The 24,150-nt window shown below is 39.8% G+C and overlaps 2 protein-coding genes across 2 annotated transcripts; one reads left to right on the plus strand and one right to left on the minus strand.

Moving 5' to 3' along the window:
- Nucleotides 1-4,559: 4,559 nt before the first annotated feature.
- Nucleotides 4,560-5,287, plus strand: LOC308393313 (pro-opiomelanocortin-like; the record flags this gene model as incomplete). The annotated part of the gene is made up of 2 exons (XM_080876988.1): nucleotides 4,560-4,676; nucleotides 4,778-5,287. 2 exons carry the CDS (start codon nucleotides 4,560-4,562, stop codon nucleotides 5,285-5,287), a joined length of 627 nt encoding a protein of 208 aa, XP_080733114.1.
- A 333-nt stretch (nucleotides 5,288-5,620) lies between these two features.
- Nucleotides 5,621-22,525, minus strand: LOC308393301 (protein EFR3 homolog B-like). Its single transcript, XM_080876968.1, has 23 exons — nucleotides 22,290-22,525; nucleotides 21,451-21,780; nucleotides 17,737-17,813; nucleotides 17,442-17,569; nucleotides 16,981-17,131; nucleotides 16,347-16,468; nucleotides 15,836-15,985; nucleotides 15,399-15,494; nucleotides 14,899-14,977; nucleotides 14,011-14,146; nucleotides 13,781-13,933; nucleotides 13,556-13,667; nucleotides 13,384-13,435; nucleotides 11,603-11,775; nucleotides 10,978-11,053; nucleotides 10,625-10,786; nucleotides 10,339-10,470; nucleotides 10,115-10,182; nucleotides 9,261-9,394; nucleotides 7,661-7,752; nucleotides 7,538-7,586; nucleotides 7,163-7,269; nucleotides 5,621-6,971 (listed from the first exon to the last, which is right to left on the minus strand). The coding sequence occupies exons 2-23, from the start codon at nucleotides 21,734-21,736 to the stop codon at nucleotides 6,837-6,839; spliced, it is 2,670 nt and encodes an 889-aa protein (XP_080733094.1). The 5' UTR covers nucleotides 21,737-21,780; nucleotides 22,290-22,525; the 3' UTR covers nucleotides 5,621-6,836.
- Nucleotides 22,526-24,150: the final 1,625 nt, after the last annotated feature.

Consider the following 24,150-nt stretch of genomic DNA (forward strand, 5'->3'; position numbering starts at 1 on the left):
CAATTCAGCTCATCTGACTTTTGCCATTACCTCTTTCTTCCTGAATATACCTGTGTGTTTGTGTTTGTGTGTAATGGCTTGAATGGATGTTCAAGGCTGTGGCAGCCGTCTAATGGGTTTATATTTACCTGCCTGCCTCCAAACGTAGCTCAATCAGTCCATTAGAAAAACAAAATGAATAGCTCCTTGCACAAGTGACCATCTGAATCACCTGAAGTAGAATTCCCTATAGCTCCGGAAGAAGTTCTAACAAAAAATAGGATAAAATAAAATATATGAGCTACAAATGTAAAGTCCTCATTTTCACATGTGAAATTTACAAAAAAAATATCAGAAATACAAAATTATCACCAGCAGAATTTGGCCTATTTTCTATTTTCTATGCTTTATAAATGTGAAAGAAGTAAAAAGTAAAAATTGTACCAAAACTATTTTAATAATAAATATAAGCATTGCAATGATGTGTGAGTTTCCAAATGACTGACAAAATATGACTATGTAGCTCTAAAGTGAGGCTCACTTAATTAGGTGTATCTGTTCAACTTCTCATTAATGCAAATATCTAATCAGCCAATCACATTTCAGCAACTGAATTTGTTTAGGCACGTAGACATGGTCAAGAAAACGTGCTGAAGCTCAAATCAGAATGTAGAATAAAGGTGATTTAAGCGATTTTGAATGTGGCATGGTTGTTGATCTGAATATTTTAGAAACTTGGATTTTCCCACACAACCATCTCTCAGGTTTACAGAGAACAATAAAGAGAAAATATCCAGTTCTGTGGGTGAAAATGGCTTGTTGATGTCAGAGGTCAGAGGAGAATGGCCAGACTGCTCCCAATTTATAGCAAGACAACAGTAACTCAAATAACCACTCGTTACTTGTAATTGTGCAGAAGAGCATCTCTGAATGCATGTCAAACTTTGAAGCAGGTAGACTACACCAGGTGTCAGCTGAGGTCCCAGTAGGCACAAGATCATAACAGCTGGACAACAAAAAATTGGAAAAATGTTGTCTGGTCTGATGAGTGTCGAGTTGTGCTGTGACATTCAGATGGTAGAGTCAGAATTTGGTGTGAACATGAAAGCATAGATCAATCCCGCCATCTATCAACAGTTCAGGCTGCTGGTGGTGTGATGCATGGGGGTATTTTCTTCCTTCGAATTATTTTGTTTTTATTTTCTTTAGTACCAACTGAGCATTGGTTATAAACCAAGTTTCAAAATTCAAAGCTTAGGTTTGTTTAGAAGATGCTTCCTTTGAAGTTACAGCTTTGTAGAAAAGTATTAAGTGGATATATATAACTTTACATCAGGGCTTTTATCTAACAGAAACCTCTTATAGAGGCTCCAAAAGGCCTCCAAAAAGTAAAACATCCCCAGTCTACACATAACCCTAAAAGCCCTTGAATAAAACTGTTCAGGGGAAAGATAGCATCAAAGAGCAGGTGCAAGTAGAAGAACAGCCCTTATAAGACATTGGATGAAGTTAAAATTAGCCTTTAGATGGGCAGAGCCTTAACCCCAAAAAGAGGCTTTTGCTGGTTCTTGAGGAAAACTAGACCATCAGTGCAGATCTCTTAATGACACGAAGAAAGGCGACTTCTACATGACATTTCTACTTTCTTCAAGGCTACTACATGTACATCTTTTCAGAAAACTTCTAAACAGATGCGGAGAAAACAAAAAAATGAAATAAAAAGGTGAAATCAACTTCCTCACAGACAGACCCCAATCAGTGAGGGTGGGAAAACAAGTCTCCCCCTCCATCTCACTCAGCACTGGAGTGCCTCAGGGCAGTGTTTTAAGCCCCCTGCTGTACTCACTGTACACTTATGACTGTGTAACCACATCCGACACCACCTCCATTGTCAAGTTTGCTGACGACACTGCTGTTGTGGGCCTGATCTCTGACAACATCGAGACGGCCTACCTGGAGGAGATTAGGAACCTGGAGACCTGGTGCCAGGAGAATAACCTCCTCCTAAACATCAGCAAGACTAAGGAGCTGATCGTGGACTTCACTACAAAGCAGGCGAGGAATTACAAACCCCTCATCATCAGTGGCACGCCAGTGGAGAGAGTGGACAGTTTCCGATACCTGGGTGTCCACATCACTCAGGACCTGTCATGGTCCTGTCACATCAACACCCTGGTTAAGAAAGCCCGTCAGCGTCTCTTCTTCCTCAGAAGACTTAGAGACTTCCATCTGCCACTGAAGGTGCTCAAGAACTTCTACTCCTGCACCATCGAGAGCGTCCTGACGGCAAACATCTGCACCTGGTTTGGGAACAGCACCAAGCAGGACAGACGAGATCTGCAAAGGGTGGTGCGCTCGGCAGAACGCATCATTCAATCAGAGCTCCCTGACCTGCTGTCCATCTACACCAAGTGGTGCAAGTCCAAAGCCAGGAAGATTATGATGGACCTCTCCCATCCCAACAATGGACTCTTCTCACTGTTGAGGTCTGGGAAGCGCTTCCGCTCCCTTAAGGCCAAAACAGAGAGAATGAAGAGGAGCTTCTTCCCCCAGGCTATTCGGGCCCTGAACCAGGTGTAGGACTGGACTCTCCCAAACACGTCACTATAAGACTGGACTCTCACACTCGTCACCACACGCACCACCACACATTTCCTATAATCCTATAATTCCTATAATTTATAATCCTTATCTTTATAATCTCTTCTGCTATTTGCACATTCTTTACTGTAAATTCCGAAGTTAATTTGTAAATTTTTGTAGCAAACTGTAAATTGTAAATATTGTAAAACTTTTCTCCTGTCATTTAATGGTCGGGCATTGTACAGCTACAAGCATTTCACCCCCATGTCATACTGTGTATGGTTGTGTGTGTGTGACAAATAAAATTTGAATTTGAATTTGAATTTGAATTTGAAATAGAGTCTAAAAGGGAGGCCTGTCCAGGCTTCTTCTTTAAAAGAAGATCTTCAGAAGTTTGTTTTTGTTCTTTATATGTAGTCTTTATGTATAGTCTATGCTGAGCTTAAAAACCACTCCAAGTTCTAGACATTGAAATGAAACTTCCTGAGGCCTTAGGTAGAGGCTTTAATGCTCACGTCTGTTCCCCAGCTGTCGGTGAAAACCTTCTGTAGAATCATCATTAGTGCCGCTGAGGGCTCAGATAAAGGGGTGATGCTGCAGCAGCTGCCCGAGTTTGAAACTGTACACCCTGACCTGCAGGTTTGACTCCCGTCTTCCCTCCAATGATGACATGGCACCTCAATGTTAATCTGCCAAACCTGCCATCTGACATTTAGCACACGACAGTGGCAGTGAGGTGCTAAGCCAATATTTACGCGGTTGGTCTTCCTCTTCCCCCAAAGTCTTTATTAGATTTAATGTGTGTTTTGTTTTGTTTTTGCAAAGTTTAAGCTCAATTTAAGGGTGAATTTGTCTATATTTTATCCAATTTTCTCAAGAAAAATTCAAGAATCTTGAATCTTAAGATATATAAAAAATAATAAACAACCAGAAATCATAAAACCCTGCCATTAAAAAATACAGGCTGTTGAAGTTTGTGAATATAAAACTGAACTTTGCTGGAAATCTTTTTATAAATGCTCACAAAAGGAAGATTTAAACCTGAAAAAGAATGAAGAGCTGAGGTTATGAAGTTAAAACAGTTTCTCCATATAAAATGTGAATATTTGAGGGGCAGGAGAGGTTGATGTGGAGGAAGGAGGAGGCGGGAAAACATGGAATTGTCCGTTTTCTAGAAACAGTCCACGTTTGCGAGCAGGAGCAAATGCTGGTGATGACGTTATCTGCATGCACGTGTCCTTGGCTGGCAGGATATAAAAATCAGTCGGCTGGTCAAAGCGACAGAAGAGGAGAGAGCAACAGCTAAAAACCTCCATCCAGCGGCCGAGTGACGGGAAAACACCAGCAATAAGAGGACGAAGAGGTGCAGAAAAGTGTGGTGAGAATCATCATTTTCTTTAATAACTTTTTATAATGATATTAAAATTAATAAGTGCTTAAAATGCTTGAAAATCACTTATTGTTACATTTTTTAACTTTTACTTTTTAGTTCTTCACAGATGATGAATTTCTAATGATTGACTCAATTCTATTAGACTTGGATCTAAAAAAAAATAAATTAAAACAAATACTGAGTAATATATTTTAAGATAAATTGTGAGAAAAAGACATTTGCTTCATCTCAGAACTGACAACAAGGATTTGGCATCAACAAAATATAAACTTAATGTAACTTTGCATAAGTTTATATAAAGTCAATGGTAATGTGTTGTTTAACCCAATATAATGTATTTTGCTAAAGAGATTACAGGTACTTTCATGCCCTTTATTATGATTTTTTTTATGTACATGGGATGTATTTATTTATTTGATCAATTTCACAGTGATATCTGTTTTGTATACCTACTCTGTAAGTCACATTATGGTTATATATGTAGTGTTAATGTAACATAAATTAAATAAAAATATGTCAAATCAAAAATGAAACAAAAAAATGTATACATGAGGGGTTTTTTTAACATTCTGTCTGTGCTTTTCTCTGATTGGTCAACAGGAGGATGTGTCCTATGTGGCTTTTGGTGGCATTAGTGGTAGTGGGCGGGGCCAGAGAAGTAGTCAGCCAGTGCTGGGAGCATCCGAGCTGCCAGGAGCTCAGCTCTGAGAGCAACATGATGGTAAACGCACAAACACACTGTTCACTCAGACCTGATTTAATGGGAGGTTCTTCCTTTTTTTTACCCAGAAGCTCACGTTTTCTTCTCTTTCTCTCCTGCAGGAGTGCATCCAGCTCTGTCACTCTGACCTCACCGCCGAGACCCCTGTCATCCCCGGCAACGCCCACCTCCAGCCCGCTGTCCCATCAGACGCCTCCTCACTTTCTTCTCAGGCCAAGCGCTCCTACTCAATGGAGCACTTCCGCTGGGGGAAGCCCGTTGGCCGAAAACGCCGCCCCGTCAAAGTGTACACCTCCAACGGCGTGGCGGAGGAGTCTGCTGAAGTTTTCCCCGAAGAGATGAGGAGACGAGAGCTTACCAATCAGCTGCTGGCAGAGGAAGGAGAGAAGGCTCAGGAGATGGTCGAGGAGGCGGAGGAGGAGCAGCAGCTCCTGAACGGGGTGCAGGAGAAGAAAGACGGCTCGTATAAGATGAAGCACTTCCGCTGGAGCGGCCCGCCAACCAGCAAACGCTACGGTGGCTTCATGAAGAGCTGGGACGAGCACAGCCAGAGGCCACTGCTGACGCTCTTCAAGAACGTCATCAACAAAGAAGGACAGCAGCAGAAGTGAGACTAGACGAGAAGAGGATGAGGCAGTGGAGAGAGGAGTGACAGGAGGAGGAAACGTTTTCCAAGGCAATTAGACACCAAAGAGTTCCCATTAACAGAGTGACCAATAAAAAAGCTCTGAAACTGCCATCTGTTACATGATCCTGATTGAGTGATGGAGAGGGGAAGAGTCTGAGAAAGATGTTTTGATATGTATTGATATATGTAAATAACTTTAATTATTAAATGAGTTATAAAAAGTTATTTGCAAGCAAAACAAGATACATCTTTTCTCTACACAAATGCACGAATCCAGAACACATGCACATCTACACCAGACACCTGCTACCTGTGATCCACATCCACAATAACAAACTTCACTTTGAGTTCCTCAAAGAAGGAGTAACAACAGCGATAAATCTTAATAGAAGTCAGTTGCTGAAATAGGTGAAAATGCTCTACGTGAAAAGTCTTTACATGTCAGTCTTGAAAAGGAGGAGTGTCCATCAAGCAGAATAAAGTGAGCTCATAAAATAAGCAGGAACTTACAATGGTGGCACTAACCCTTTATGATCAGTGGGATTTTTTTCCCCCAAAATAACAAAATCAATTAAACATTTTTAAGCAATATATTGTAAAAAATAAAAATGCCAGAGCAAATATGTAGCAGCTTTAGACCTGTGAGACACTGGCAACCTGTACAGGGTATACCCCAGCTCGCCCTATGGTAACTGCATTTTCTGTCAATTACTACATGGTTTAAGCTCTAAAGGGCTAATAATAATAAGAAGAAGAAGAAGAAGAAGAAGAAGGAGAAGGAGAAGAAGAAGAAGAAGACTAGGTAAGAAAGAAAGTGAAATCATAAAAAGACAAAAGGTTGCTAAGAAAAAATCCACATTAAACAAAACTCCTAAACTAATACGTAATGACCAATATAAAGTATTGGGCCAGAAAAAAGTAAAGAAAAGGTAAGTGCTAAAAAAAAGAGCATGTAGCGTCATGGAAGAAATACGAATCACTGAACTAATCTAAAAAAAAAAAACAACAGCTATTGTCCTCAGAACAACCTGTACGTACATTTTTAGGTAAAGTATAACATTTATAACTACATAAACAAGTCTATGACTCAATACTGCTACAGTAGAAGCCTTGGTTCACAGAAAAAAACAAATCAATTGTGTGTGAACCTTCAAAATAAGGCAGGGCTGCACAAATGAAAATGAAAACAAACTGTTGCTTGTCACAGCGAGAGGTCTGCTGTGTGTGAATAAGATGAGACGATAAAATTAACATGTACTATTTATTTAGTGCAGCATCATTTAACCATTAACAATACTTGTGTACAGATGCACCTCATGACTGGAGGATCAAACAGAAGGGCAGACTGGGAAATATGAAGTCAAACACTGAGTCAGTCCATTTCTAATACAAAAAGATCAAATCTGACAGCTATAAAGGAAACAGCCACACTAAATCACTAAAATGTAAAACTCTTTCCCTCACAGCCACTGATTCGTTTCTTTACCAAACAAAGTGCTTCAACATCATCACGAGGTTGTTGCTGAATGTCTTTAATAGACACAGAGGTCAGGAAACTTCATCTCATAGACCGGAGTCGATCGAGGTGCCGAATGTCCAGAGGGAGAAGGAGGAGGACGTATGATGAGTTCAAAGACCTGATTGAGTTTGGACTGAAGCAACGATGTCTGGAGAGACAAATAAAGGCATTATTTTAAAAAACAGTTTTTAATCACATCAAGACAGATCATTTCATCTAGATGAAAATTTTTTTAACAACTTTACTAAACTAAAGTGAGCTCTTATTGGCTGAGAATCACATCGATGGCGTGGGTGTGGTGCTTTCAGCTGCTTTGTTAGAGTACAATAAGCTGCTCACCCTGGCTCCACACTGGGCAGCAATTTCCTCAAAGGGAGCTGTCTGAAACCTCTCCACCACCTCCATCCGCTTCCTCCTCTCCTCTTCCTCGACCACGCCTCTGTCCTCTGACAGAAAGAAAAACCAGATCAAAGACAGATCTTCTTTGTTGACGCTAACCCAGTGCTTCACTTTGAATTTCACTGTTAACAGTTTCACTTACGTGGCTTAAATTAAATGGGGTTTTTTTTATTGTTAAAATTCTAATTTTAATGAAAATAAAATTATACAAATAAGTCATTGTCACTATACGCTGAAGGGGACAATTTGAAGAATATTTCCTAGATGTTCACAAGTAAATCATGTGAAACTATTGATTTGAAATCGATGGCCTACCGATGGCGTTCTTCAGCGTCTCAAAGGTGATGTGCTCAGTCTGAGGTTTCTGCACACAGAGATATGATCAGACACAAAAAAAAGCGATGGACAAAAGGACAGGTACATTCAGCAGATGGGTACCTGTGGTGTATCAGGACAGAACGGAAGGTCCATGTCCACCTGCAGAGAGACGGCGTCTCCAATGCTCTTCCTCTTAGACAGACGATCCTCTTCTACAATAAAACAGTAATTCAGTCTGAATGCTATGAGACTGGTGCCTCTATCAGTGCACTCATACTGCTGCTAAAGTGGACCCTCAAACCCACTGCTATTAAATATTTACCTGCAGTTTTTGAGAAACATTACCATCAGCTTCTCAACAAAGCTTTCGATCGTTTGTTCTTATTTACAGTCCATACTGGGATCTTGAACAATCATTGTTAAGTACTGCGTAACTACTATTTTTCAAGACAGTTCTACTTAAACTTTACTTACTTGCTTTTACTTTCTACTTACTTTTATATATTATTACACTGAGTATGGTATATACTAGTTACTACCAAACACAAAGTCTAAATTACATAAAATGACATAAATAAAAACCCCGTGTGAAGCTTTGGGTCTTTGATAAATTGATTTAATATTAAGGGTGTGTTTGAGTTAGGGTGACCATATTTTGATTTCCAAAAAAGAGGACACTTGGCCCAGTCATGAAGAATTTTAATAATACTGTTTGTTTAAAGTATTTTTTAACATATTTAAAAGATGCCTTCTCTGTTAATAAATGTTGAAATCAAAAATGTTTTATAGGCTTTTACAAGTCAACAAGCGCAAAAGAAAATAACTTAAAAACCTCTGGAATTAAATAATGTTACAGAAATAATGCCTCATCTGTATAAGAAAAATTACCAGTGAGGTACCAGTAAGGTATTGTGCAGTGGTTTCTGCTGTCTCATTTGACGTTTCTAACTTCAATTAATTTTGTTTGCACGCCACCATTCTTCCAGTCGAAGTATGATTGGGAATATTTTCTCTGTTGGTTACTTAAGTCTGAGAAAGAGCTTCAAGAGTGACTTCCACTGAATCCAGCACTATCACACCATTGACAATAGCTGGCGGGCACTGCTGAACTTTTTAGCTGTGTTAAAGTCTGGAAATGCTTTTTTTTTTTTTTTAAGCAACACACTAGTGCAATCCATGGATCTGTAACTATTGTGATGCTTCATAGTATGAAATGCCAGTGCACCTTCTGCTGCAGATACAACAGCATCCTCATTTTTCCCAGGTGTAACAAAGAACTCCATCAACTTACTAGATGAATTTTCGCCTCGCACAGCCTTTTTATGTTTTTCTGTGTCCATGTAAGCAACAAGATCTCCGGCACCTTTGTTAGACACACAAACGTAAGTGCCAGCTCTGCACACAGTGCACTACGCCTCCCATTTATGATACGAGGGAAATTTCTTTTGCAGTTTGTCTGAAAAGATGCACTTGCACTTTGGCATCTTTTGGCATCTTTTCAACACGCCGCTCTGCACTCTGTCCCGTCTGTGAGCACGGAACAACCACTTACAACACAGCAGTTCAAGGATGACGTTGCACATATGGGTCCTCTATAGGCCTATAGGAAAACCCAGACATTTTCATCCATCTTGAAAATCCCCCCGGATGCCCCGAACAGAACGTGAAAAGTTCACATGTCTGGGGAAAAGAGGATGGTTGGTCACCCTAGTTTGAGTACCTGTTAACTGAGGTGTGTACGGTGTGTTGAAGCGTTCACAGTGTGCGCTGTAGCTGCTTCCTGCCAGGGCCTCGCAGATCTTTGATTGGATGAACAGCAAAGCTTCATCCACCTTCAGCTCACCTTCTGGGAGTCTGATACACACACACAAAGTTATAACACCAAGACTTTAAAAATCCTGGTGCTAGACAAACAAAGCTGAGGTACAACCAAGCTAAACAATTGAATCTGTATAAATGTACATTGGACAGAAGAACTGGGCCACCTGCACACTACACCTACAGGAGCCGCTTGACAACAGAAACCTGTGTTATGAAGCCCTTGGTGTACACTTTTGTGGTGATGCTAATGCTAGGAGCCCTGCAGTTACTGAGTGAGCAGAGTGACGTTTACATACTGTTTGCCTCAGCACTTGGCAACCCCACGGCTTGCAGCGGATCAGAGAATATGTAGGAGGAACAGTTGCCACAGTCGTGAGCTGACTAGTTGCATGATTGATTGGATTGATTTTGTCTATACTGCGAGTTACCAGAATCAACCATAACAAGTATATTATTAAGAATATTGAGAACAATATAAGGTCAGCATGGTACTGTTTAATAGTTGATGTTTTTATGCTTTTTCTACTAGAGTTTCAACACTTTAGTAAAGTGTAATTACATAACTCAATAACACAAAATACTATATTTTATTTGTTTTTTAACTTTAAAATGGGGCTAACCTGGCAATATTTATTCTGCTTTTCGATTATGTAAATATGTGGGTGTCTGGTTGAATTTCTACTCTTATTTCTAACTAAAGTTTTAAATTTTATAATGTTTTAATACAATCAATTAGTGCGCCTCTCGCTCTACCTGGGTTTGTCACAAAACATGACTTCGGGCAGCAGGTGAGGAGCATCCTTCTGTCGACTTTCTATCACCTGAAGATCCAAAACAAACACACAGTCTGTGATGTTGTGCTAACAAACACCTTTGTTTCTCATGTTCTCTCTCTCTCTCACACACACACACACACACACACACACACACACACACACACACACACACACACACACACACACTTACACCGACTTCACCTGAGTGATGTGCTGGTGGAGTGTTGGAGGCGGGCCAAGTTGTGACAGCAAGTTGAGGAAGGCGGCGCAGAGGGCGTGGATCCCACAGCGATTAAACACTGACAAACACTCCTGATTGGAAAGAGTCATCTCCTGTGCAGCCAATCACAGGAAAGTTAAAGGGAGAGGAAGAAGCAATGTGCTATTTTATTTATTGTTTATTGTAAACACCACACACTGCAACATTAATAAACTAAGCTTTGCCCCTACACGGGCCTTTAAATCATATCACAGAGGTTCTGCCTACCTGCAGAGCCAGGATCAGTCGAATTAGATCCACCACAACCTCCTCATTGGCCAGTTCCACACTTAGAACAGCCAATAGGGTGAAGAGGGCTTGGTAGTGGCTGCGTCCACTGTTCTCCTCCCTAGAGGCCAGGTAGACGTGTCTGTAGAGACGCTGAGCATGCTGCATGAACACAAACACATCATGCTGAAATGTGCAAATATCATGATGTACACTTAAGACCACCCGTTTTATCCCTGCCTTTAAAAGCCATCTGATCAAATCTTGGTGTAAATCTCTGAAATAAATTCTTCCAACCTCGAACCTCCGAACTAGTGACATCATTCGTGGTGTCTCTGATGATGTGAGCTTACCTTCCTCATGAACAGGTTGTCCTGTCGAGAGCATCTGTCCTCTTTCATTTCCAAGGATGAGACATCAAATGCCACACTGTAGACACATAACCAATAACTTATCGATCCTCAACAGGTCAGTTAACGCCTTTAGACAAATGCTATTTTTCAGTTTTCTGCTATAATAAATCCACAATGGTAGGATCAAAATGAACAGCCATGCGGGCTCTATGGATGAGGGAACCATAGGAGCACTTTAAATAAAATGCATCTGGCCATGACTTTAATTTTGAATTTAAGGTAGAGACTGAACAACAGTCTTATAAGGCAGATTCACAGATTCTTTCAAGCCTGTTGTAAAAATGTGTGTAAAGCAGTATCTTTGTTTAAATAATCTGAAACGCCTCCAACCTTTTTAGAATGACCAACAATGCTATGTGATCCTCCTTTAAAATGATTATTGCAGATCATCTTTTAATGAGAGAAAAGTGGAAGTATTTACATTATGTTCATCACAAGCTAAAGACAATCAGCAGGTCTGCAGTGACATCCCCCTGCCACAGGGTGGAGCTCTTTACAACTCATTATTCTCCACATGGGTCATTAGTCTCTGGTAGTAGTGGTGTTGTCTCTGTGGAAGTGTGACCTGGCTGTGGTGAGCCGGGAGGCGTTGTGGCGTCTGTCAATGAGCGAGGTGAGGATGGACAGAACAAGCAGGCGGATCTCCGGATCCTCCATCAGCGTGAAGGACAGCAGAGGCTCCAGGAAAGACGAGGGCAGCGCCGTCAGCAGGTTGCTACTTTCGTAATGCTCTGACACCTGAGGCACAGAGGAGGGACAGCGAGCATGTCAGACTGACAGGAAAATGTTATTTAAGCTTGCATGAATACAGCTTCAAAGATTACAAAGATGAGCCTCAAGTGCTGTAAATTCTGATTTATTTGAACCATACGTTATTCATCTTGATGCATGCTCAATCATCCAGGTAAGTAAATCTCCAAAAGTTGATTCTGTTCATCTGGACGTAGCGTTTTGTGGGAGGACCACTCTCAGCATCGACCAAGTGTGTTTGCTTTTGGAACTGTGTCTTCATTCCACCTACTTCACATACAAGGGTCAGTTCCACAGGCAGAAACATGGGTGTGCCATGGGCTCCCCAGTTTCACCTATCATGGCCAATTTGTACATGGAAGAAGTGGAAAAGAGGGCTTTGCGATCCTACCCTGGAACACCACCAAGCCATTGGTTCAGATATGTGGATGACACCTGGGTGAAAATCAAATCTCACCATCCCCACAGACACAGTGTCCAGGGAGGCAGAAGAACAGCACATCAAGAAGGCCCTGAGTAAATGTGGTTATCCCATCTGGACTTTTGTCAAAGCTGGGAAGGCGCCAAAAGAAAGCTCCAGCCGATCTAGGAGAGAAGGACAACCGCTGCCTAAGCGAAAACATGTAGTGATCCCATAAGTGTCAGGAGTATCAGAACAGCTGAGACGCATTTTTTCTAAACACCGGGTGTCTGTGGCTTTTAAACCCCAAAACACGCTGTGCTAAAAATTGGTCCATCCCAAGGATCGAGTCCCTGACACAAACAGAGTAACATAGTGCACGCTGTTAAGTGCCAGGAGGATTGCCAGGATTTATACATCAGGGAAACCAAACAACCTCTGGCGAAGCGGATGGCACAACACAGAAGAGCTACCTTGTCAGGCCAGGACTCTGCAGTCTGTTCACACCTACAGGCCAGTGGACACTCTTTCAATGATGAGGATGTGCACATCCTGGACAGGGAGGAACGCTGGTTTGAGTGCGGAGTCAAGGAGGCCATTTACGTGAAAAGGGAAAGACCATCTCTGAATCGAGGAGGGGGCCTAAGGGTACATCTGTCACCATCTTACAATGCTGTGATTGTAGCCATTCCCCAACTCTCTGTGAATGGTACTCATGGCCATTGATCAGTGGGTTTTGGTCAGTGGTCAATTGATCAATGGTCATGAGAATTTGCATAGTTAAGATTAAGGAACTGACCTTCCAGCCCATTGTTCCTTCAGTGGGCTGGTTTCAGTCATTATGCAAATGTACTGTTTATAAGATTAGAGAAACCTGCAGTCAGCTGAGACTGAAGAAGTCACTTGGATGAGTGACGAAACGTTTCTCCCACAAAACACTACGTCCAGATGAACAGAATCAACTGTTGGAGACATACGTTATTCAGCTTTATTCAGTCATACGACTTTAATCAGCGAGTGTAGAATCAACTGCTGTTTATCTGATAAACCAATAAACAAAACACCATTTCATTTTGATTATCTCAAAATCCACTGTAAATTTGCACTTCACCGACTCTCCAGGTTTTCCTTTATCATTTTAACTGTGTGCTTTCAAAAGGTAAGAGCAGAGCTGGAGGGTTTTAAAGAGACCTCACCTGTAGGAGAGACTTCAGCAGCATCACCTGTATCATCCTGCTGCCTTCAAACCTGAGTCAAGAATATTATTTCACAAAATTAAGGTGTTTTACAAGTATTTTGTCAAATACTAGGTGAGTACAGTGTTAACTACAAGCAATAGAGAGCACAGAAAGTTAATGTGAATGGTACCCGGAGTTGGGTGAACCCAAGGCTGGGTAGATACCAGGAACAGGAATCTTCCCCATGATGAACAGCATGACCTCTGACCTCTGGTAAATAGGCAGTGTGTTGGCAAAGGATCCTGAAATGTCATGAGGTAACATCAGCTCAAATGAAGTAAATAAAATGAAAAGTACAAAGAAAAGTTTGTCACCTTTAATGCAAAAAAGTGCTAAAATACCACCATGAACACACCAATAGTTTTAATGACGGCGTCCTGCAGTTTTTTCTCTTCAATCGAGCTGGTTTTATGTTTACCACCATTGTCATAGTAACCAGTCAGCTGGTAGTCCACGCTCTGCCTGAGCTGTCGCAGTAACGTGTTGAACACCTCCAACACTGTGGGACCTGCAGAGTACAGTATAAGTAACATTAAGCATTTCTGTGTATATATAAACAGATGTGTGTGTGAGCTGGAGGCTCACCGACAGATCCAGTCGCTTCTATAACGGCTGCTTCAGACAGGACCTCCACAATCCCAGCTCTGACTGAAGCTGGACTCCTGCTGTTGGCATCCAGGTGACCCAACAGCTGCTGGATGACCAGATGGGAGTGCTGGGACTGACCAAGAGTTCAATTCAGTTACAGAATAACAGGTGGAGTGACACGTAATATAGCCAGTACAGCTGGGGACAGTTAAGTGCTTTAGAGGTAAATGTAGGATGAGTAAAAGGAATGTACCATTAGCAGTGTTTATTATTATTTATTTCCCACATTTTGTACTTAAAATAATAATTATTAGTTCAACTTTGTAGATTTAACTATGTTGAAAATACATTTAAATTAACTTTCAGTTACTCTACAGTAAGATTAAGATTAAGTAATTGTGCTTAAATGCTTAAACAAATGCATTTTGTTAAGTTAATCTTAGGTTAAACTTGTTATTCTTATTTTTCAATACTTAAACTATAATATTAAATACTACAATACTTTCTAATAATTAAGAAAGAAATTAACATAATTAAGTTGACATTATTGTTACATAAATATAACAGCAGTTAAATTTTATTTAAAATTATGTTATCATACATTTACAAAACTAAACTGAATAAAGTAATTATGTTTAAGCTAAAGCACGTCCTAAAGTACTCAAATTAAGTACACACAGTTAAAATAAGTAAGTTCATTCTTTCTACAGATACATATTTAAATTTACAGTCAAAGAGTATTTCCTTTAAGTTCCTTTGAAGGGCATTTAAATATATGTTACTTTCAAGCTGAGGTAATTTAAATGTATTAATTTAACTTGCTGTATGAAATGACAACTATTACTATAGTGCAGTATATACAGGATTATCAGTGTAATAACAAACCTGAATAGAGTACATGATGATCTGAAAACACTGAACAGCAAACCCTCGTCCCTGCCAAAGACTGTGACTGTCCAGGTGCCTGAAAGACAGTCCAGCAATCTGTATGTAATGATTTATTATTATAGCATATCATATATACTAGAAACTAAATAAATACTGCTGCTACTACTGATTTTGACCTCTATTAGTACAGCTACTCAGAATAAACAATAAACAGAGGTTGAGCATGAAGGTATGTGCAAGATAAATAAGCATCATTTTGAACTTCAAAGAGTCCAACAGTATTATATATGAATATGTGTAAATATCAGCAGATAGAGTCGAAGGAAGTTAGATACTTTCTTTCTATCTATTTTGATTGAGTGTTTGATGTTTTGACTCCATACTTCAAAGAAATTATTAAATCTTTGTTAATCTGTTTCTGTGTACTTAATATAAAGCACTCTGCTTTCGTAAGGAGTAATACTACTATTGTGCTATAAATATAGTGTATATCTTACATGAGTACTGGTTTGATAGCGTTGTTAATGTGTCCATAAGCAGCTCGGCACAGCAGCTCCCTGAAACAAACCTCTGTCTGCTCTGCTGGAGATCCGCTGAACAAAGAGGGAAATGCTGAAAACAAGCCACTAACCAAATCTCATACAATATTCTGAGTAATTTAACTGTTTAAATGTACTTTCAGTGACTTTTGGCTTTGTTTTATTTGACCACATGATTTAACAGCACCATAAACAGCATAGCAAACGTATTAAATTTCTTATCAATTTTACAAAATCTCAAAATTAGCTGATGTTTAGAACAGAATGTCACCAGCTGAATGTGGGAACCAACGGCAGTGCTTTTAAATATAATCCTAAACACAGATGTCACTTTATTTATCTAGCAGTAAAACGTGTAGGTGTACGAGAGTGTTAACATTAATACATGTCTATACCTGTCGTTTTGTGAGTGTTGCTGCAGATTGACCAGCAGGGCAGGGACAATCTGCTCCATGTGACGCGGCTCCCAGATGTTCACCTGCAACTCATCGTCTACCGTCTTCCTCACCACGCCCTGCAGCCCGCGGATCCCCGACACACGGATCCTAAACACACACAAACTTCATAAGTTTACCCACAAACACACTAAGTACACGTTCATCTCCAGACTCTGGAGCTGAGTTTTGTTTTGATGTTTGTTTTATGTTCATAATTTTGGATTATTCCACAATATTCCTCTTATACAGAGAGAAACGTGCATGAATCATCAATACTATTCAATAATTTGCTGATATAAAAAAAAATTTAACATATGAAAAGGCATAACCTGAGGATGCTTACATATCTAATCAAATGGTTGATTACTAAAATTGTTGATTATTTGTGTTCTGGCACTCACAATTGTATACCCTTCTTAAATAGTGTCTGTGAGTTCGTATCAAGTCAAAGTTAAACCTCAGAACTGACTTGTTTCTGGTGTCAAGGTCTTCGTGATCAGAGTGACACATCTCACTGAAGCGAGACACGAAGAAATCGTAGCTCCGGTGATATGACGGTGTGTCCTCCTCGATGTTTGCAAACTTTACAAACTACGCAACACACAAAATGAGCCTCTTAATCCATCAAAACACACTGAAAAGCAACTACACATGACAAATTTAGAAGCAGAAGTAAAACTGCTCAATTTTGAGTATTAAAAGAAATTTCAAATGTAAATTTTACTTATAGTTTGCCCTTTAATTTGAACTTAGATCTACTTAAAAAACAAATAAATTAATTAAACTTATGGATAATTAATTAACCTTTTAATTGACAGTTCCGAGAAACATTCCTACTGTGATACAACTTCTACTTTGTAAAATTCATTAAGAGATTTTACATTCCTTCATTAGATGAAATGCTTGCAGTTCCTCATAATACATGAAACTTAATGAATGTTAAAAGACTGGTGAATGGTCAAATGAACAAATAACCATTAACAAATTAACATCACTACTGCAGCTTGTGATTAGTAAATGTTTCCTTTACTGCAAACCCATGAACACTTTACCAAGATCTCAAAGCTTTTAAATGCTGTCCACTGTTGCAGGGTGTTACATACAGAGTTGGTGGCGAGTATGTGGAGGTGTGGTTTGTCAGCCTCCAGCAGTAGACGCAGTGTGCTGAGAAAACTCTCCACCAGCAGGTTGATGCTCTGACAGTGACATGCAAGCAACAGCTGCTCCATCGCCTCCATCGCTATGCACACATACCTGAGAGGGGCGGGAAAAAAAATCCCATTGCTGTTAAACATGTGTGTCATATTTTAAACCCCTGAGATCAGTCACTCCTCTAGAGATGGTGGGCTGATTTCAGAGAAGTGTGAAGCTTGTAATACTTAAAAGATCTTAAATACTTAAAAGACCTGAACTGCTGATTGCTTTACAGGGATACTCTAGATCCTGACTTCTGAATGTCTTTTTTCAATGATTTTTAAGTAGAATTTTATTCATTTAAGCTGCCAGTTAGCATAATGATTTTAAGGCCATCTGTGTGGGCTTTAGTGTGTTTGTGTGTACTGACCCGTAGCGGTGGCGGTTCAGCTCTCTGGTCAGACGCTCTGACAGGTACGCAGCAATGCGGTCGAGCTTCTCCGGAGCAGACAGAGCGAAGAAGGTCAACTTCTCCATGTTGGCTTTCACCAGCCCTTCCTGATCGCACACACACAAATACACACAGAGATGTTGTTACTGTGTAGCTTATTGAAACTTCATGAATATGTGAAATAAAGATGACATTTTTGGATTTTGATTACATTTGATACTGAAGCACTAAAATAAATGTAAAGACTGTGCGGTGTAGATGTACAGGTGTTTACCTCAGGGTCTTCTGGGAAAATGTTGTCGACCAGCCGCTTGTAGCGTGGCCGAAGGGCCCAGCAGCAACCACACAGCCCTGAACACAGAGACACGTTTCAATTTCCCCCTTCAGTTACAATGTATTTGAAACAAAGTCTGAAACACAGCAGGCTTCAGAGAAACATTTCCATATTTAAAATGTCCTCTAATAATTTTAATAAATTAAAATGTTGATCTCTGATTTAAAATAGTCACAATTTTTAGGAGTTATTAAGGAATGGACTTTTTTTAGGAATTCTGAAATTGAGAATTTTTTCTTTTCCATTGTTTTTGATAGTTAATAATAATAACATTCAGCCTCTGTTGGAGCTAGAAAACTGTGGAGTAATTTTTGTAATTTCATTAGTTTGTAAATATATAATATACTAAATACAGAAAGACACAAAAACTCTTTAAAATGTTATAAAGCAGGTTGAATTATAATAAAAACCTGTTTTCAGTAGTGAGTTTTTAAAAAATGATTGTAACAGCCTAAAGTGGGCAGTCGAGTTTATGGATTGTACTGGACGTTTATAGATTTTCTTTGATTTTCATCTCTCTCCATGTTCGGCGTCACGGCTTTTGGGGGATTAAAGGAGACAAGAGATCTGCCACTGGTCAGCTGCCAGCACAACACACAAACGCTCGTCTTCCTGACTTTACGAGGCCCCTGAATGACACACTGAACATAAACCTGATTCAAACCTGAATCTGTAAACCACACTGTCCTAAAGTGAAGACTCTGCAAAAAGATGTGGTTCTCACAACAACAGGCCTACGAGTGCACGCACACACCACACACACACACACAATGCAGCAGTGAGAACACATCTTAATCCTGCAGTGGTTTGTTATGTAATGTGTTTATATTGTTTGTGTTTTTTAGTTAGCAGAGCTTAAAGAATCCGCACTGTCACTGCGAGCATGCTGTTCTGTCTCAAAAACCAGGACAGGTGGCATGCTTGGACCTTCAGACCCTGCAGAACCAGCAGATCATACTTTTCTGAGAGCTTTTTCATGAGTTGGTTTTAAATTGTATTTTTTTTACTGTTTATTTTGTTGTTCAGATGAATTATTAGTTACAATATATGATATGATAAATCCCATGAGAGTGGTATGTTTGGTTTTTATTTGTTTTGTTAATAAGAATAATAAGAATAATGGTCATTGTCAGATCATTGAGAGATGATTACGGATCCTCACATAATTAAGTAAAGTAACAAAGACTCTTTTCTTGAACTATTTGATATTATAAACACAAATATATTTTAGGCTTCAGTAAATTAAACACTACAGCCAGCAAAACCTGACTGATAAATTGACAAACAGTTGACGTATTAGGGATAATTAAATAAAAGAAACACACACACAATTAAAATGAACCAAATTTTAATGACTCAAATCAGTAGTTCATTCATTCAACTTAAAATAAGAAAAAACTCTATCTGCATTGAAGAAAAGGAGTCTACTGGCTTAACATGCTCAGAATTTTGCACTTTGTGATTTGTGAAAATGTCTCTATTTTATTATACAACACAGGGGCCCTGCTGCCGTGTTTCAGGTACATGTATGAAATTTGGTCATACTTCCAACATGTTAAAGACACTCTTCTGAGAGCCATCACCATGGCAATCAAGAAACCTTTAAAAGAAGTGGTAGCTAGTGTATGTTAACACTTTTTCTAAACAGAATTGTTTTAATGACATCGAATACTATTTTAAAAAGTAATTTTTCAAAAATTTGCTCAAATTGGGGTCTCAGTTTGTGAGGGGCGTGTCCAAAAACATCAATCAATACATTAAAGGCTGTGACTCTATCAGGTACTGCTGTGACACTATGTTAACATTATTCACAGCAACACAATGAACAACTAGCGGGCTTTCCTTTAATGTCACACAGTTTTTGTAATAAACATTACGTTTCTGCAACAGCCAATCAGAAATCCGCATGCCTACAGGAAACACTTTAATCCCAGCGTGCCTTGATACGCCCAATTATCACTGCTTGCAGCTGTAATTAATTTTATTATTATTAATGTTATTATTATTGCCTTCATAACATTTGTTTGAAACTGTTAAACTAGAAAAAAACACATCCAGTAAGTTGTCCCTTTAAAATACATTGACATCATGACTAACAGGTAGATTTGAGGAGAGAAGCTGATGCAGAGGTGAACTGTCGCACATCTTTTCAGGACTAAGTGAAGCTTCATTTATGCCTCTGTTTGATCTTTAAATCTATTTCTATTTATTTTGAGATAAGGCTTAATAAATAAAAAGAATTGTTCTTACCGTACATAAGGATGACTCGTTCAGCTCACATCTACACTGTCACATACACCACACACACACACACACACACTTGTGGTTAATCCTCCACACACATACACACTGATGTGGCCCCGCCTCCTTTCATTCACCGTCAGTTATAAAGCTCGTATCTCGATGGTCAGATTAAGTGTCAGAGGACAATGTTGAAAACGCTTTTGCATGTTAGCTGTTTAACTCCAGATTAAAGATTTAAAATAAAACAAAAAGATGCTGTTTGTTAACGAGTTTGTTAAAATGAAATAAGACAGATTTAACAGTGTAGTATTTATACTCCCACAGGCTCTTAACCCTGAAAGACTTTTCTGTGTGTGTGTGTGTGTGTGTGTGTGTGTGTGTGTGTGTGTGTGTGTGTGTGTGTGTGTGTGTGTGTGTGTGTGTGTGTGTGTGTGAGAGAGAGATCCGGGCCATGTGCAGCAGCTCAGCGCTCTGTAATCTGCTCTGGATTTATTCATCATTCCAACCGAAAATGAAAAAAATAAATATCAGAAACCTGCAGAACTGAAAACATTCATCTGCTCTGTTTTCACTGCAGAAAGGGAACAAAACTGAAACTGACATTCATTTGTCTTCTTCTCTTAAATTATCGCTCACTTTCTGGCTGTTTAATATAATGTTGCTTACATGTTTTAGACTTAATAAGTGAGCCCATGTGGGGGAAAAAGACAGTATTAGGACAGAAAGTATTTGATGTTTTTCTCTTTTGAAAAAGACAATCGGTCTGATGGTAGTTTTATTGGGTTGTGTTGAGATCTAGTGTGATAAAAAAAAATCCACATATATTCAGTAAAAATATGAAAAGATAATTAAGTGTTAGATGCTCATTCAAAATGTCGAAGTCGAGTCGGAGCAGGAGTTGGGCTGATCTTGTATATTATATGATCTAATTTCCAGAACTTTGGACCATGAAAGTAATGCTATCAACAGACTGTTGGTCCACAGTGGGATGTAATTTAAAAGCTCTGTTTATCAACAATAACTTGCACTAAACCTAATATTATATGTTATTCTTGTTAGGCTTGGCTGCATCTATTTATCCCAGTTAAGTCTCCTGCATAAGTCTTAAGTTGTTAGCCAGTTATTCCTCTTTCCTGATTCTATTGAGATCAAAGTTTACACAGTGGACTTCATTTTTTTTATTTAGTTAGACCCAAAACTAAGGACTGAGTGTATAAACACATCAGGAAAGTGTTTACCAAGGTCATGGGGAATATTAATAAGAAAATTAAAGGTACTTCTGCTTTGGCTTCTGTTTTAAGAATTTAAAAGTACACCCATCCTTTATCTGTTTGATTCAAAGATGTCTTCCTCACAAACATTGTTGGAGTCGTAATGTGAAGCAGCCAGTGTATTCGCTGTATCCGTTACCTCCGGGTGTCTGGTGGTCCAGCACAGAGCAGCAGTCCTGCAGCAGCCGCCTTGGAGCCTCAGTTACGGCCGGCATGGCAGCCCTCGGCAGCGACATCCCCCTGGGCAAGCTGGGTATGGTCACGCCACGGGGCATACTGGGTAAACTGGGCAGAGTGGGCATACTGGGCATGGTGATTCCTCTGGGTAAAGTGGGAGGGTTGATGCCTCGGGGCAAAGAGTTCAGCAGTGCTGGCATGGTGACCCCCCGTGGCAAGCTGGGGAACCTGGGAAGAGTCCCTGGCATCTCTGGAGAAAAAAGAAGAGGTCCTGAGGAAGAGGAGAGGAGACCTGTGGATGGGGAGAGGTGGAGAAGGGAAATAAGAACACGGATTGAAATGAAAAGCCTGCCTCTTAAAATTCTTCTGAATTTAACCCCTTCAGATCTGCAGCTCTGATACACCAACTTCCTCAGCAGAGCCCAACATGAGGGAACCAATCAAAGTTTGCGTCCCTGAAAATCTTGACCCCAATTATTTTCCATTTATTCCCCACAAACGTTTGGTTTGGTAATTAAGTAAAAAACACAAAGAAAAGAAATTAAAGATGTACTAACTAGTATTTACAGCATTACCTATATATGTATTATATTATAACACATGGGTCAAAAAGTCATGTTTTTAAACTTATTATTAATAAAAGTCCTGCTTTGATTGAGGATTTCATGATAAATGCTGATTTATTAACTGTACTTTAGCTTCACATTACTGTAGATGAGTGTAAAAGAAGTGTTTTCACATGTGAGTTTTACTGAAGATGATGATGAAGACAGCAGTGTAAAATAAAAAGCGATGTCCTACCTGCTCGTCTGCAGCGTCGCTCTCTTGCAGCTGTTTCCCTCCAACACGCTCAACAACTGTTTATGTAACATCTGTTGAGCCCCTGCTCCCCGTCAGGCTCGGTCAATAATCAATGAGAGCGATCGATACCCGGCTCTGCATGCTGGAGCGCCTCTGACATCACAGCGCATCAGGAAGAGGAGGAGGAGGAGAAAGATAAGGAGGAGGAGTTTCCTGAAACCTCCAGCTGTTTGAGGAACTTTAATGACTTCAATCATTTTAAACTTTAAAAAGTGAAACAAACGCCGTTCTTCGATTGCTGTGCAGGGAAGAAAAAACAAGCGCCTCTCACCCTCCTCTTCTTCATCCTTCTTTCAGCCAGGAGAGAAATCCTCTTCCCAGCATGCTGCTGGGCTGTAGGAGTGGCTCCCTCTGGTGTCTGATTAAGATTAATGCAATAAAAGCAGCAATAAAAAAAATCTGAGTGGATGTTTTCCACCAACCTGTCAGGGTGCATTCTGGGTTGTGTAGGAAAATGGTTTACAAGGACTTTTAAACAGAGAGTTTATTATCTGCGTCTTTGATGTCTAAAGCTAATTTCCTCCTTCAGAACAGCTGTACACGAGGTGAGTTTATTTATAATAATAATGGATACTTTATTGATCCTCATGGGGAAATTACTTGTTTTTCTCTGCATTTGACCCATTCACTCAGTGAAGCAGTGGGCAGCCCACTAAGCAGGCGCCCGGGGAGCAGTGTGTAGGGACGGTACCTTGCTCAGGGGTACCTCAGGGTAGCCGTTAAGTGGATTCGAACCGCCGACCTTCCGATCATGGGGCGACCACTTTACCTACTGAGCTATCCCTGCCCATTATAACCCCTGTTTAAATTGTATTAAGGCTAATAAATTAGCATTTTATTGTTGGGGTTTTCTCTGTTTTCCTTGTATTACTACTACTATTAATAATAATACATTTTATTTATAGGCGCCTTTCACACTCTCAAGGTCACCTTACAGTAACACGTAAACAATACCATAAAAACATAAGAAAAATGTATATATAGCAAACATGGTAAGATAAAAGACATAAAGAGTCATAAAAGTATAAAAACAAATATAAAAACAAATATAAAAACTGAGCAAGGTAAAAATGGCCTAAGACAGATCAGGTGTATGCAATTCTAAATAGATGAGTTTTGAGACGTGATTTAAAAGTGGTGAGACGGTCCGGAGAGCAAGTGGAAGTCCATTCCAAAGTCTCGGGGCAGAACAACTAAAGGCTCTGAGTCTAATGGTAGTCAGGCGAGCAGGTGGAACAGACAGAAGGGAAGCTGAAGAAGAGCGGAGTGTAGGAAGGGGCGAGTATGTATGAAGAAGATCGGATAGATATGGAGGAACAAGGTTATGAAGCGCTTTGAAAGTGAGAAGCAGGATCTTGAAATTGACACGGAGGTGAATTGGGAGCCAATGGAGCTGTTTAAGAACAGGTGTTATATGTTCAGTGGATCTAGTTCTGGAAATAATACGAGCAGCTGTATTTTGAACTAACTGCCATTTATGGAGGGATTTATGAGGTAGACCATAGAGAAGAGAATTACAGTAATCCAGACAAGATGTGACATGAGCATTGACAAGTATGGCGGTACTGTGTGGTGTGAGTGAGGGACGAAGACGGTTAATATTACGAAGATGAAAGTAGGAAGACCAAGTGGTATTATTTATATGTGCTGTGAAGGACAGAGTGCTATCGAGGATGACACCAAGACTTTTAACCTGAGGGGAGGGTGTGACAACAGAGTTATCAATGGATAACAAAAGACTGGTTGGAACTGTAGTCAGTTTTGATCTGGTGCCTATTAAAATGAATTCTGTTTTATTGCC

The sequence above is a fragment of the Rhamphochromis sp. 'chilingali' genome (assembly GCF_963969265.1).
Source record: "Rhamphochromis sp. 'chilingali' genome assembly, chromosome: 3".
NCBI lineage: Eukaryota > Metazoa > Chordata > Actinopteri > Cichliformes > Cichlidae > Rhamphochromis > Rhamphochromis sp. 'chilingali'.